At 31.7% G+C, this 13,767-nt stretch overlaps 3 protein-coding genes across 4 annotated transcripts; 1 reads left to right on the top strand and 2 right to left on the bottom strand.

Annotated features, from left to right (window-relative positions):
- The first annotated feature begins 1,686 nt into the window (after positions 1-1,686).
- On the top strand, positions 1,687-3,692 carry LOC120770972 (nucleosome assembly protein 1-like 1). Its single transcript, XM_040098707.1, has 7 exons — positions 1,687-1,804; positions 2,009-2,114; positions 2,340-2,651; positions 2,709-2,862; positions 2,917-3,057; positions 3,109-3,297; positions 3,361-3,692. Exons 2-7 carry the CDS (start codon positions 2,026-2,028, stop codon positions 3,574-3,576), a joined length of 1,101 nt encoding a protein of 366 aa, XP_039954641.1. The 5' UTR covers positions 1,687-1,804; positions 2,009-2,025; the 3' UTR covers positions 3,577-3,692.
- Positions 3,693-3,936: 244 nt separating this feature from the next.
- LOC120770973 lies at positions 3,937-5,499 on the bottom strand. The gene has a single exon (XM_040098708.1). It carries the CDS (start codon positions 5,413-5,415, stop codon positions 4,339-4,341), a length of 1,077 nt encoding a protein of 358 aa, XP_039954642.1. The 5' UTR covers positions 5,416-5,499; the 3' UTR covers positions 3,937-4,338.
- A 2,326-nt stretch (positions 5,500-7,825) lies between these two features.
- LOC120771133 lies at positions 7,826-10,306 on the bottom strand. 2 transcript variants are annotated; one of them, XM_040098997.1, is made up of 4 exons: positions 10,176-10,306; positions 9,632-9,671; positions 9,029-9,068; positions 7,826-8,435 (listed from the first exon to the last, which is right to left on the bottom strand). In XM_040098997.1, the coding sequence occupies exons 1-4, from the start codon at positions 10,239-10,241 to the stop codon at positions 8,180-8,182; spliced, it is 402 nt and encodes a 133-aa protein (XP_039954931.1). In that variant the 5' UTR covers positions 10,242-10,306; the 3' UTR covers positions 7,826-8,179. The 2 variants fall into 2 exon arrangements, with proteins under 2 accessions (XP_039954931.1, XP_039954933.1); XM_040098999.1 differs by lacking the exons at positions 7,826-8,435; positions 9,029-9,068 and adding an exon at positions 9,075-9,460.
- Positions 10,307-13,767: the final 3,461 nt, after the last annotated feature.

Genomic DNA, 13,767 nt, shown 5'->3' with positions numbered 1-13,767 from the left:
CATATTGTACATACATCTAAGTAAATATAATTATAAGCTAGTACGTCTAATTATATACATATGTACATATAATCAAATACTCTAATAAGCCTCAGGTACTTATGCAAATATTAAATATATTGTGCATTTATTAAAATTATATAAGTATACATACATACATATGTATGTATGTATAACAACGAAACATATTAGCAATTATATGTAAATTAAAAGTTTCTAAAGTAAATTTATATAACTATAATTATTCATACGTATGCATATGGAATTGGAATATTTTTTTATGTTTCTATTCAACGCATGATAAATAAAAAAAAGAAGTTGGTGCGAGGCACTTTCACCTTTGTTGGAATGGTATTCAATTAGGTCGATGTTTAGTTCTTATCAGAACAAAAATCTTTGAAATTAAAAAAAATATACGCAGAAATCACTCTCAAATAAAAAATTGTTCATTAAACCCGATGAAAGGAGCACAATGCCAAAGTTTATCTAGCAGCAGTTTTTCTTTGGTTCAATGTGTACAAGTATGTAAATATACCATATAGCCACGGCTACCTGAACCTCCAATAGATTGAAAGAATTAGTGCCGAAACTAATACATACACACTGTGTAACTCATAAGGACTCTGCGTAAGAAAGAGGTAACCGACCACACGTACACAAAAGTTTCGGTTATAATTGTCAATTGGGCCTTAAGAAACTCATAGACTCTTTAACAGATATCTCTGGTAGCGCTGTTGGGGAATTAACCGGTGACTTAGCCGGTAAGTGATTTGCAAGAATAATTCTCATAAATGTTTATGAACTTTCTACAAAATTCATGGGGAAACTTAGTATCTTGAGAAGAGAAGAACATTTTATTCGCATGATCAATGGTGGTGTATTTTGGAATGAATTTGTTTATTTTCCGAAGCGTGATTAAGTTCAAGAATAATAGAAGACACGGTTGACAGAAGTGAACAAGAATTACATAAATAAAGCAAACGTCGTAAGTTAAACATAAGTATTTGTTTTTGTTTCTATACATTCTATAGCTTATGGCTACTTTCTTTGCGCTCCATTAATTTTATAAATGTGTTTAATAATTTAAATAACAAACATATTTAAACTTCTCATGAATGTTTGTTGGCGGGGATTATTTGTATGTTATATGATATTTCTATGAAAATAATTACATTTTTAGAAGTTTGTAAAATATTTTAGTAGAAACTTCGCTGGCCAACTCATAAACCAAAGCAATGCACAAGAAAGTAATGACCATGATGCTCCATGATGCGTTGGTCTAATGAGTTGAAATGTTAATTGTAATTTCCGTATTAATTATTTCAATATATTGAGTTCAATGAGAGTTGCCGATGATATGAGATATCATCTTGTACTTATACAAATGCGTACATCGAACTTTTCTGTCAAAATACATGTCTAAAGTAAAGTGAAGCAAAAGTTCCATGTGAATTGAACAGTAATCACAGTGTTTAAAGTCAAATGATTTACAGAGAATTACCAGAGTTTAAACGGAGTGCTCAACATCAAAAATATTCCTAATAGTGAGCAACAACAGCTTCGTGTGTAAGCGCGGTCCAACGCAGACAAATGTGGAAACATTTATATGAGTGTTCATATTTTCATTATTAAAAATATGGCAATATTATTTTTACTTTTGGGTATACTGTTTTGAATACACCCTGTTGGTGCCAAAGAATTCTTTTTAAAGCAGGTTCCTTGCAATTAAGTGAAAAATAATTCCTTATGCGCAGTATTAAATTTGTCTAAAATCATTTATTGTTTTAAAGCTGTAATAATCAAGGTTAGTAAAACGTCCAACAGTTATCCGTTGAATATTATTTTCCTAAGGTAAAAATATGAAATTTGAAAACACGTGCTTGGGCGAAGCACACAAGTTTGCATGGACGATATTTCCGGAGATTCAGTTAAAAAAATTAAAAACTTGTGCACAATTAGCATTAGCAAATGTTACCAATTTGAAGTAATAAACAATTATTTTTTTCAGTTTTTTTCTATATCGAAATGGATGTTCCAGCAGATAAAAATTGTGAAATAGATTCTTGCAATGATTCTGATGATGGAAGGAAAGACTCTGAGAACGCGAAAATGATGTATGAACCATATACTTAATAATGTATTTATAGGAAATGCAAATTACATGTATCGTAAGGATACCTAGTATTATGCTTTTTTATAAGTGTTTACTTTATCTCAAAAAATTTATCAAAACTTTCATTTTATAATAATTTTTATCAATAGATTTGGCAGCGAAATTTTTCAGATATAATAAAGTGCGATATGGTATTATATTTAAATTTATAAAATTCATATTTTAGACCATTTGGATGCATGGGTGCTTTATTTCGGCGTCAGTTTTTACAAGAGATGGTAAAAAATTTACCGGCACCGATACAAAATAGGGTAGTTGCACTTAAAAATATACAACTTGAACACCTTAAACTGGAAGCTGAGTTCTTTGAAGAAGTTTATAAACTAGAACGAAAATACCAGGAAAAGTATCAGCCACTATTTGACAAAAGGAAAGATATTGTTACAGGTCAAGTAGAGCCTTCAGAACAAAATCCCCAATGGAAATCTGATGATTTGGAGGACTCTGAAACATCACCTGAATTTCAAGATATGATTAAGTAAGAGAATGTACGCTTCCTAAATTTAAAGCGCCAGCTTAACATCATATATTTCAGAAAAATAAGGGAAATACCCGAGGATACAAAAGGAATTCCAAACTTCTGGTATACAATATTTCGTAATACTGAGTTATTGGGTGATATGGTACAAGAACACGATGAACCCGTTCTAAAGAAACTAACGGATATCAAAATTAAATATGATGATGAGGTGGGTGAAAAATAATATATATTTTAAGCTTTAACGAAACGCCTACATTTTTAGCATTCCTACACCTTGGAATTTTATTTTGATAAAAATGAGTACTTTTCAAATGAAGTTCTTACCAAACAATATTTTTTAAAAGCTATGGTCGATGAAGACAATCCATTCGGTTTTGAAGGACCAGAAATTTATAAGTGCAAGGTCTGTATCTAGTTGTAGTTATTATAACTCGTATTGACGGTCTATTTTTAGGGTTGTAATATCAACTGGGAAAAGAAAATGAATCTTACCATAAAAACAATCAGAAAAAAACAAAAGCATAAGGAGCGCGGAACAGTCCGTAATATAGTGAAACAAGTACCCAATGACTCATTTTTCAATTTCTTCAACCCACCCGATGTTCCAGAAGATAAAGATGAAATGGATGAAGAAACTCAAGGGGTATGTTTTAATATAGAAATATCTTAGCAAATGTGTATTTTATTAAATAATTTTCTACTATAGATTTTGGCAACAGACTTTGAAATAGGCCACTTCTTAAGAGCTAGAATTATTCCAAAAGCAATTCTTTATTACACCGGAGATATTATTGACGACGAAGATGACGATGACGGCGAGTATGATGATGATGGTGAAGATGACGATGAAGATGAGTCGGATGACGAAACGGTTGAAAAGGAAAAACGTATAAAATCAATAGATGATTGTAAAAACCAATAGCATTACGTTGGCATCTACTAACATTAAATTACTCAAATTCGAAATTTATTTTTAGTAAGAATTTTGTAAATGAAGCTCTAAGCGCAGTTATGATTTATAAAAGTTATTTAGGCTACTTAATTTTCAATAACGGATGCGAAAATGAATTTTATAGGTGGCCAAATTAGCGTTGCTTTCTTACGAAAAGTTTACGTAGCAACTATGCTTAAGCTACTCTATGAATACAATAATGAAATATAAATCATTTATAAAATTTTCGAGTTAAAAATAAATAAAAACAAACTCGGGGCTAAACCTTGCTAGATTTATTTTTCGTGCATTTTTTAATGATTCAATATTTAAATTATAAGGACACTATTATTTCGTATGTAATTGTTTTTATTTTTCCGAATTTTGAATATTAGGGATGATACAGTACCTAATGTACTTAATTCTAATCTCCCATTTATTTTATCTAGAAATGAATAATGTAGCGTTTGAATACTCCAATAATTTTGAGGAATGATTCCGAATTGACTCCTTGGCTCCTCCGGATTCATTCCAATTATGTAGACCCAACTGTCGGGGGGAATGGGAAATATATTAGGTTTTTTGATCCAATAACTTTTGTATTTAATTTTCTTAAATCGTTAATTTTTTTGTTTTTGTTCCATACAATAGAATGTTTTTGTAGAAATATGGTTCTTAAACAATTAACAATAGTTGGAAATTTCAACATTACACATAAGGGTAAGTTTTATTTCGAATAATATAGACATGTAATTATTGATATGACCCCGGCATATCTTTATTGTAAGCTTGGATGTATGCCTCATGTAATTTTTGAACGAAGTCGGTGTCATTTTGAATTAGAAAGTTAAACGCTTGTATCAATTGGGACTGAGTAAGAGGTTCTTTCCTAGGCGAACTTTTGCCTACATCTGATGGTTTGTCAAACATAGTGGGTAGCAACAAAGCTGGCTTTGTCGTCTTTGGAGGTTCTTTAACAAGAAGCTGGCGAAGACGTTCTTCTTCTGTAACTACTAAAGGAACACAAGAGCTTTGTAGCTTTACAGTCGGCTGACATAATTTTGTGGATGTATTACATGTACTTTCTATTCCCGAGAGGAAATCCAAATTCACTGCTGGGGTGCCTTGATTGTTCGATTTAGACTCTGTCATATCATATTTGCAGTTAGTATCAGCCGACTGGGAGTCACCTCTAGGCGTTTTTGCGCGTTGTTGTTTTTCTAATTGTTCAACAGACAAAGAATTTGGTATAGCCCGATGCATAAAAGGCACTTCCGTAGACCGAGGCTTTGCAGCGGCAAAAAATTGTAGTACATTACAGGATGCAATTTTTTGTTGTGTGTTGTATTCCTGCTGAGCTTTCGAGAGCATTTTAAATATATTCACATTTTCATCTTTCATTTGGCTTTTTTCATCACTTTCATTTGAAAAAACTCGTACATCAACTTTTGGTACTAAGTTACCGACTATAGTGCCGATGCGATCACACTCTTCACTATTATAAAACCAAAAACCTCTGATCCGTGAACGTTCATTGCGATACAGTAAAAAAGGCGGCTGAGATTGGAGTTCCAACTGGCTTGTGATCGGCTCCACAAAGGAGGTGGTATTAATACGGTTATTTATAAAAATACTGTGAAATGGTTGCGCATTCCTGCTGTATATAAAAAAAGCTCCTTCAACATCAGTCTTCTCCCACTCGTTATGGTCTGCATTAAACGTGTAAAATGCAACATGCGACGAAGTATCAACAATATCTTTTGCGTACGGATCGACTTTCTTAATAGCCGCTAAGTTCATGCGCGCCTTACTACTTTCATCAAGACTCATTTTCGTTACTCTTAAATTTCAATAACACGTAAATACCACAGTATATTAATAATTTTACGTCAACAAAGTCAGCATTCAACAAGGTGTTCTACATAACGAATTTAATTGATAGGAAGTGTTCGGAAAGTATTGTAAAGCACAGGGTGCTCCAGAGTAGTCTTATATGAGTGGAAATTCTGAAATTCTGAATAATATGGCTGTCGCAACGATCACTTAATGTCTGAAGAGTTGTTGTTGCGAATAACAACCAATATAAAATTGTTTACTTCTTTCATTAGTGATCTTACTTTTCTTCGCAAATCCATCACTCCAAGCACTGTGTATAAATCTCGATTTTTGGAATTATCTGCGCACTTCAAATCTTTTGGTTGGCAGTTTATATATGTATACTGATGGCTCCAAATCGTCGCATACATCTTTTGCTGTAGTTGATGATAACCAACAAAGAATATCGGATGGTTTATTATTTCCATTTTGTTCAATTTTTACCGCTGAAGCTACGGGTATTCTCAAAGCTGTCCAGTATGCCCAACAAAACCTTGGTAAATTCATCATCTGTACAGATAGTCTATCGTGTTTTCAAGCTTTAAAAAACCGCAGTAACTACAATGACGTCATTATTGGCATTAGATCGCTGTTGTTTTCGTTAGCACATAGACTAAAAAAAAAGTGGATACCCGGTCACTCTGGAATCATTGGAAATACTTTTGCGGACTCGGTGGATAAGGAGGTGTGCATCACTCCAACAACTACATCTGCCTTGTTTGTTAAGAGTGATATAAAACGGCTTATTATTCAACAAAGATCCACTAAATTGGCGCTTGATTGGATGAATTACAGACACCACTACTCTAGAATAAATTCAAATCGTATCAAACCATCCTTTCCGTCATCGCTTTCATCTAATTATATCATTCCATATATCAGACTTCGCATTGGCCACTCCATTATCACACACGCTCACATACTAAATGGCACTCAGATCAACCAATGCCCATTTTGTGATTCAGATTTAAATCTATTGCATCTTCTGCAACATTGTCCAGCACTTCAAACTCATAGACTGTCAAACTTCAATAATACTGATCCAATAATTTTATTGATGGATCCCTCAAGCAACAACATTTCGAAAATCTACAACTTTTTGAAAGACAGCGACCTTCTTCGACGCATATAACATAACCAGTCGGCCGATAGCCCATGATGCTAGTGCTGCGTATTTTCTTAAGTTTGTATAATAATTGTATTATTATGTAAGCTTTTATAAAATAAAAAAAAAAAAAAAAAAATTGTTTACTTCTTTATATGTTTTTATTTTTTTATGTTCATCTTTAAAAGAGTATATTCACTGAACTTTAAGTAGTCATAAGAATACTACTCAAACCAGAGTGATATAACCAGAGATAACCACAACTATTAATGATATATTTTGGGATCGCGACATATATATATGACGTCATAGAAGGAAAGAAAAAGCGAAAAAAAAATCAAAGGAAGAGAACAATGGAATGTATTGTATTTATTAAAAAAATGTGCATAAAAATTAATTATTTTTTTAAATGAAGGGGGGTAGACGTGTTTGAAACAATTATAGTGGAACTCAACCCTTGAAAAGGAGTTATCTCAATTTTAACTTATATTTGGATAGCAATATCAAATCGTTTTAATTTAAAATTAGGTTGACGATAAATGAAAAATATTTATTAAATGATCTAAATATATTCCTGGTAGAAGTTATGCAACAACTTTACTGAGCATTCATACAAGTACCTTATAAATTGTGTGTTTCTCATACGGCGTGGTACTTTATGAATGTTCATTTGACGTATAACTTCAACTGCGCATAACTCCCACTTCCTATCTCCAAAGCAAATAAACTTACAACTATGAAAAGATCATAATACAAAATTTAGCGCCCTGCAAAAATGTTTTATTGATTAGTTCCATAAAAACCCTTGTACCATGATAAAAACACTCCATGCATCCTTACCATTGCGTATAACTTTTAAAGGAATATTAAAAAACCAATCAGTCTCTGTTTGTAGAGCGTAATATCCTGTTTTAAAAGTTGTAGGTCTAAGGTTTCATGCAAGAGATAAAAATCTCATATTACATAAAAAAAATTGAAATTTCATGGGGCGCCAGCAAAAAAATTGTATTGGGAAATAACGGACAGCTCCGAATGCCATTCTTATTTCACTCCACGGTCCGCAAAGACCCCTATTTATATAGGTACATATGTATTTACATTTTCTATACATTTCATACACACCTACACATATTTACATACTTATGCATATATTTAAATATATATAAATATTTCCTTACATACAAAATTTTAATGGATGGAAATTAGACGCAATCGGTCTAAAAAAGCTTATTTAATATATCAGAGATAGTAAATCAGCAATTTCGATTTAATATTCCGAAACGACATTAATTTATTTTTCTTCTTCTATGAAAAGCAACTATATCTTTTTTTTTGTTGATTATAAACTTTTTTGCAAATCAATGCTTTTATTTTTAGCTCTAGTATTCAATGTAGCATATAGTATGCTTATGTATGTAGACAAAACTTTGGTTATTTACAGAATAGAGTATTTAATGTTACTTTATATTTTTTGTAGGCATCATTGAACACTAATCTAATATTGATCAAACATACATATGTATTTATAGGTGTTAGTTTTTGCATTTGTCTCACTTTTATATATACCCTATATGAGTATCTAAAATTTTAAATGGTCCAAAACAATCTAGAGTATTAAATCAATTGATTCAGAGTGCTGAAAGAGGCGGAAGTCTTGTCAATTTCATCAAAATTTTTTTTTATTTTGTTGCTATTCCAACTGTCTTCCTCTAGAAAAGGCACATTTTCGTGTGTAGCATACATGTTCCACAAGAGCTTTTTTAAATCACATTTCGGTGGCACGCATCTGTTCTGTATGATAGTCAAAATATTATCGAAAGAGTTTGATAAGAGGCATCGTCGGATCCTGTTGTCCAAATCCATAAGCATCCTAAGTTATTAAAAAAGGGGACGTTTTATTTATTTCTTGAAAATCAATATATAACGGAAACTAAAACATTTTTTAATTTACTTAACTATACAATTTGCCATGGTGAGTGGAAAATTAGAAATTAATAAGAATTTTTGTCATTTTCTTTTATAATTTTAAAAATTATCTCTGGAAGTCTTCGACTTGCCAAATGGTGTTCCTACACCAAAGCAGTTTTGAATATTCATAGTATAATTGTAAAATTTAATAATATAATTATCATTAAAACTTACCAATGTTGGTTATATTATTTATATTTCTCTACATAAAATATTCGGAATCAATTTTTAGATATTCCCGTATCCTATGATAGTTATTGGATAGATGTATATACATTTATAAACAAGCCATTATTGAAGAAAAATCATCTTCTTTTCTCATAATTTACAAAAAAGTTCTGAACATAGAAAATGCACACAAAAATATTTACGCAGTATTATTATAAACAACGATTATATTTTATTGCATAAATATACGTACACATACATATACAAATCCCATATATGAGAAATAACCATTAAAATGTGTCACTACTTCAAAGTTTACAAATTTACCTTACGTATATATTGTCCAGATTCATGTCTTTAAAGTCAGCTTTGTAGAGAAAAAACATTAACATTATTGGTAAGTGCATGCACTTAGTATGAACAAATAAATTTTACAGACAAACTTATTCTCAGCATTTCTTAAGATATAAAATTAATTAAATATTTAAAAGTCGAATTTTTCGCTTCTTTTTATTAAATGTCCACCACCAATACTATCTAAAGTTCTCTTAGGATGGGAGTCGAATTTTTCATAGTTCATTTTGTCAATATTTCTAAGTCGAAGAAGTACAGCCAGTGCTTTTTTTGAAATACTTAAGTAATTACGGCAATTGAATTTTGTATAGTTATCTTCGTCTGGTAATGTCAAAAGTAGATAAATTAGTTGCCCAAATAAATTGAAGTTGTCTGTTCGATAGTCGTGGTCGTTGCACAGTTCATCTAAGAATGGAGAAAACTTTCTATTAAAATGAAATAAGTCGAATCCAAAAAAATTTTTTCATTGAATTTTTAATTAAAATTAATTATGAAAAAATTTTATAAAATAACTCGTTAATAATCATGATATATGCTTCAAGATTACGTAGTTGTTAGTACAGTTCGTCCAATTACCTTTTAAAGCCGGATAATTATCATTATACGTTGTTGAGACCTATAATAAAAATAATATATTATTAAAACGGTAACAATTCACTGAATGACATATTTTTGCAATGGCTCTATACATATATTACAATATAATCTCTTAAGCAACAACTAATATATGTATGTATATATGCCTCTAATTTAAAGATTTTATTTGCGCCCAGATATTAGATGTATGAATATACAAACATGCAAATGTTAGCATAAAATATATCTTTATTTTAATTTTTTCCATGTTTTAATACCAAATTTTACATTGCGCTGAAGCCAAAAAGTTGTTAAACCCCAAAGCTGTGATATCTTCAGAAAAAATTTAGTAAATTTCTTATATATTGCACAATTTGCATTAATACTAATTTTCTGAGTAATGTTAATATACCACAAATGTCGCATAAGGCATTACTTATATGTAGAACTTAAATTAAAAACTTGACGAATAAGAACTAATAACATTTTTTGAGTATAGTTATTATATTCGCTTCATGGTCTTCTATATAAATTTATTGCTTACCTTTGGTGGCATAGCCATTGTAGCTGCAACACAAACGGCTAAAGATAATAAGGAAATAATTTTCATTGTAGTAAAATATAAAATATTTATTGTTAAGAAGTTTTAGTCCCAACTCTTCTTACTTTTCAACTTTAACTGTCTGTTAGCTGTATCCTCCTGTCTTATTTATACCGGAATATTCATTTCTAAATAAAGGGTGTCATCCAATATATTTGAAAGAATAAAGAGTTAGAGTTGAGATTTGAAGGAGATTATATATTAAGTACTTCCTGACCTTAACAACATTCAATACCATAGCACGCGACATATTTTTCATTTATGACAAGATTGCTGATATTTAAAAACAAATCTTTTAATGAAAAAATGGTGCAAATATGTGTTACTTCTATTTGTTTACGAGTTTATTCTCATTTAAAAACTTTTTGTTCGGAAGTTCTTTCTCTCTTTTAACATTTTTTAAGCTAAAAAGATTTGATAATTTACCCTGTATTATTAACTTCTATTTACATATCTATTGCTATGGTAACCGATGACTTGAATCTGAGTTCTTTTGGTTGAATTCATATGTACACACTCTAATGATAACAGTATGTAGTTATGATACCACAAATTATACAACCATATGTTAAAAAACTAAATATAAAATATATTACAATTTTATCAACTATACGTACAAATGCATTTATATGTATGTAAATCTAAATTAAATTTCTTCCAGCATACATATGTACACCTATGTAGAATCATTTATAAATAATTTTAATAACATTAGCTTAATAGATTTTAATAAAATTAAAATTAAATCTCACTTCATATTTTGGAATGCTCACAAAAAATCTATATTTTATCTCTTGAGTAGAACCAGGGTTGTGGACAAAATGGTAGTTAAACCTTATGTAAGAACTGTTATGTAGCATATTCATTTAGTACCCAGCAAGCTAAATAAATCGTAAGAAATTGTGTAGAACTAACTCATTAACCACGTACTCAAGAATTTCGTTCAAATGACACATTTTTTATTATATAGGATTTAAAGAGTTAAAGACTAATAAAGGAATATAATTAAGTAAGGTCACTGTTTATAAAGTGGAGGGAACCTTGACTGCTATGACAAAATTATGATGTACGGTTTTACGGAACTAAAAAACCAAGGCTTGCAAGTAAATGCTGAGATCTACAAGTATGAAAGCAAGGATATAAAATAATCCCCAGGTGTGGTGTAATTACATCTAACTTGAAATAATTGTATTTCTCCCATCATTTATTCATTAAAGGCAAAACAACAAATTCCTTTATTAAATCGAAGGTGAGGATTGTACGTAAGGTTCTCTCTCCTATACTTTGCATTAATTGTACGTTTATAAAACACGTTTAAATTTCATTTAAAATATGGTACATCCAATAAAATACTAAATAAATCAAAGTTTTGTATTCGATTTACATTACACATGTCGGGGAATGTCCGACTTTCACACCTAAGCAATTATTATTTTCGGATAAGAGATGTGATGGCTGTGAGATTATAAGTTGTGCTAACTGTGACATGGAACAGAAACATCAGCGATATAAAGAAAATATTGTCCCCCTAAGTCTTGAGTGTGAATCTCCATAGTGCCACATATACTTTATATTAATTTTGTACTCAGAGATATTAATCCCGTATCCACGATAAGGAGAATGATCACTGAAATGAAATTTAACGGCTATTAAGCACAGTTTGAAAATGTGAAACTTTTCATTTCACCTAGTATGCAGTACCACAATATCCGATGATTTTTTATAACCAATACTTATAAGCAAATATCTTTTAATAAACCGCCTAAATATATATAACTACACATATACATATTTTATGCAAATTTTTATCAATGCAATCAAGGTGAATAGATACGTATACATGAAAATAGTTCTACGTATAAATGAAATATTTCAGCGGAATTGTGAAGAAGAACAATTTCTCTTTTCGACAGATTACATTGCGGAGTTATTCTAGAATAGACGCCTAAATTTTAGACATATCTGATCTGAGCCAAACAAATTCAAAAAATTCTTCATCAGTAAAGATCTCGCTACCGGATTGACCTTTGTCAAAAAAATCATAAAATATCGTCGACTTGAAAAAAACTTCCGATAGAGAGATATATACCAAATTTCAAAAGAATCGATTAAGTATAACTCGTGTATCATGTCAACCATCTTAAAAAAAGTAGTTTCGAGTTGTCCAGTTGTCACGATACTAAAACGGCTATAACTTCGGAAATTATTTGAAATTTGAAAAATTATTTTCGGGAGATATTTTTGAATATCTAAGAACTTTAATTAGACATATTAACCAGTCGCATAGGGTGAGCAAGGGTAATCGGGTATGTCCGAAAACACGTTTTTTCGTTTCTCAGCTAACGAGATGCATTCGCTAAGCGGTTTACAGGGCCTTGAGTTTTGAAGACGCTTCCATTATCACACATTTCGGAAAAGTAATCTTACATTTAATAGAGGTTTGCATACATTTGGAAGTAAAACCTGTAAATTCCAATTTATCATAGTTCTGCAGGTACGCAAAAACTATTTTATTTGAATTTGATTTTGCTTATTTGTAGAATGTACTTATACATATGTACATATGTACATTTCCAAGTTTATTGCAAATTTGACTCTCCTGCGGCTTTGATTGCATTAAATCCCCTGAATGAAAATCAAAGACTATTAACAAGATCAAATAACCCAATACATTTTTATCTGATTAACGCTTTTGATGCATTTTTTTAATTATTTCCATTTTGAAATGTATTTTACAAACAGAAATTGGATTTCTATTTCTTGAATTGAAATTTATTTCAGCTAGGACCTTCTGCAGGAATAAGCGAATCTGTGCATATTTTCACGTTGTTGTTGTTTTAACGGTTTATCAGTCCCGGTTAGGATGGTAAGTGTTATCTATGTTGTCATCGACGTCATCTAACGGGAGGCCCAGGAAACGTGCGGTTTCGACGGGGTCGGACCAAAGGGAAAGGGGTGTTAGATGAGTGGGGTTGGTAGGGCATGCAAAGAGGTGGTCAGTGTCATGCGGAGACTCGTTGCATGCTGGATATACGTTGGGTATGTCTGGGTCGATTCTGGATAGGTAGAAGCTTAACCTGCTACAATATCCAGAACGAAGCTGCGCTAGAGTCACTCGCGTTTCTCGCGGCAACTCGATGCTCCTAGGAGGCGGTTCCGCTCCAAGCAGATGACTGCAAGGATGATTTCTGCGAGGAGAGGAACTCATTATGGTCCTTAACCGGGAGCATAAGCGTCTCTCTGGTGTTCGATAAAAGACATCAAAAGGCATCCCGTCGTGGTCCGGAGTGCAGTATTCTGGCATCTGGAGTTTCCTCATCTGCGTACCACTGCATCCAGGCGACCATATAGGTGTTGCGTAGTTGAGGACCGGCCGGCCGATTGCCTTGTATGTTGCCAACAACGTTTCTTTGTCTTTTCCCCATGTGCTGCCGGCTAACGACTTGAGGATTTTGTTGCGGCTCTGTATCTTGGCAATAATCGCGGTCGTATGGGGAGTGAAGGAGCATAGACTATCGAAAGTTACACCTAAAAT

Source organism: Bactrocera tryoni, chromosome 3, assembly GCF_016617805.1.
Source record: "Bactrocera tryoni isolate S06 chromosome 3, CSIRO_BtryS06_freeze2, whole genome shotgun sequence".
Lineage (NCBI taxonomy): Eukaryota > Metazoa > Arthropoda > Insecta > Diptera > Tephritidae > Bactrocera > Bactrocera tryoni.
Note: the sequence above shows the minus strand (reverse complement) of the source record. Positions and strands in the feature narration are given on the sequence as shown.

Bases quoted from the DNA above. Each gene is read 5' to 3' on its own strand.
- LOC120770972 (XM_040098707.1), top strand. From the start codon at position 2,026: ATGGATGTTCCAGCAGATAAAAATTGTGAAATAGATTCTTGCAATGAT. The intron at 2,115-2,339 runs GTATGAACCATA...TTCATATTTTAG, and splicing joins TCTGAGAACGCGAAAATGAT to ACCATTTGGATGCATGGGTG. The intron at 2,652-2,708 runs GTAAGAGAATGT...CATATATTTCAG, and splicing joins GAATTTCAAGATATGATTAA to AAAAATAAGGGAAATACCCG.
- LOC120770973 (XM_040098708.1), bottom strand. From the start codon at position 5,415: ATGAGTCTTGATGAAAGTAGTAAGGCGCGCATGAACTTAGCGGCTATT.
- LOC120771133 (XM_040098997.1), bottom strand. From the start codon at position 10,241: ATGAAAATTATTTCCTTATTATCTTTAGCCGTTTGTGTTGCAGCTACA. The intron at 9,672-10,175 runs GTAAGCAATAAA...TTTTTATTATAG, and splicing joins CAATGGCTATGCCACCAAAG to GTCTCAACAACGTATAATGA. The intron at 8,436-9,028 runs GTAAATTTGTAA...TTAATAACTTAG, and splicing joins CTGGACAATATATACGTAAG to GATGCTTATGGATTTGGACA.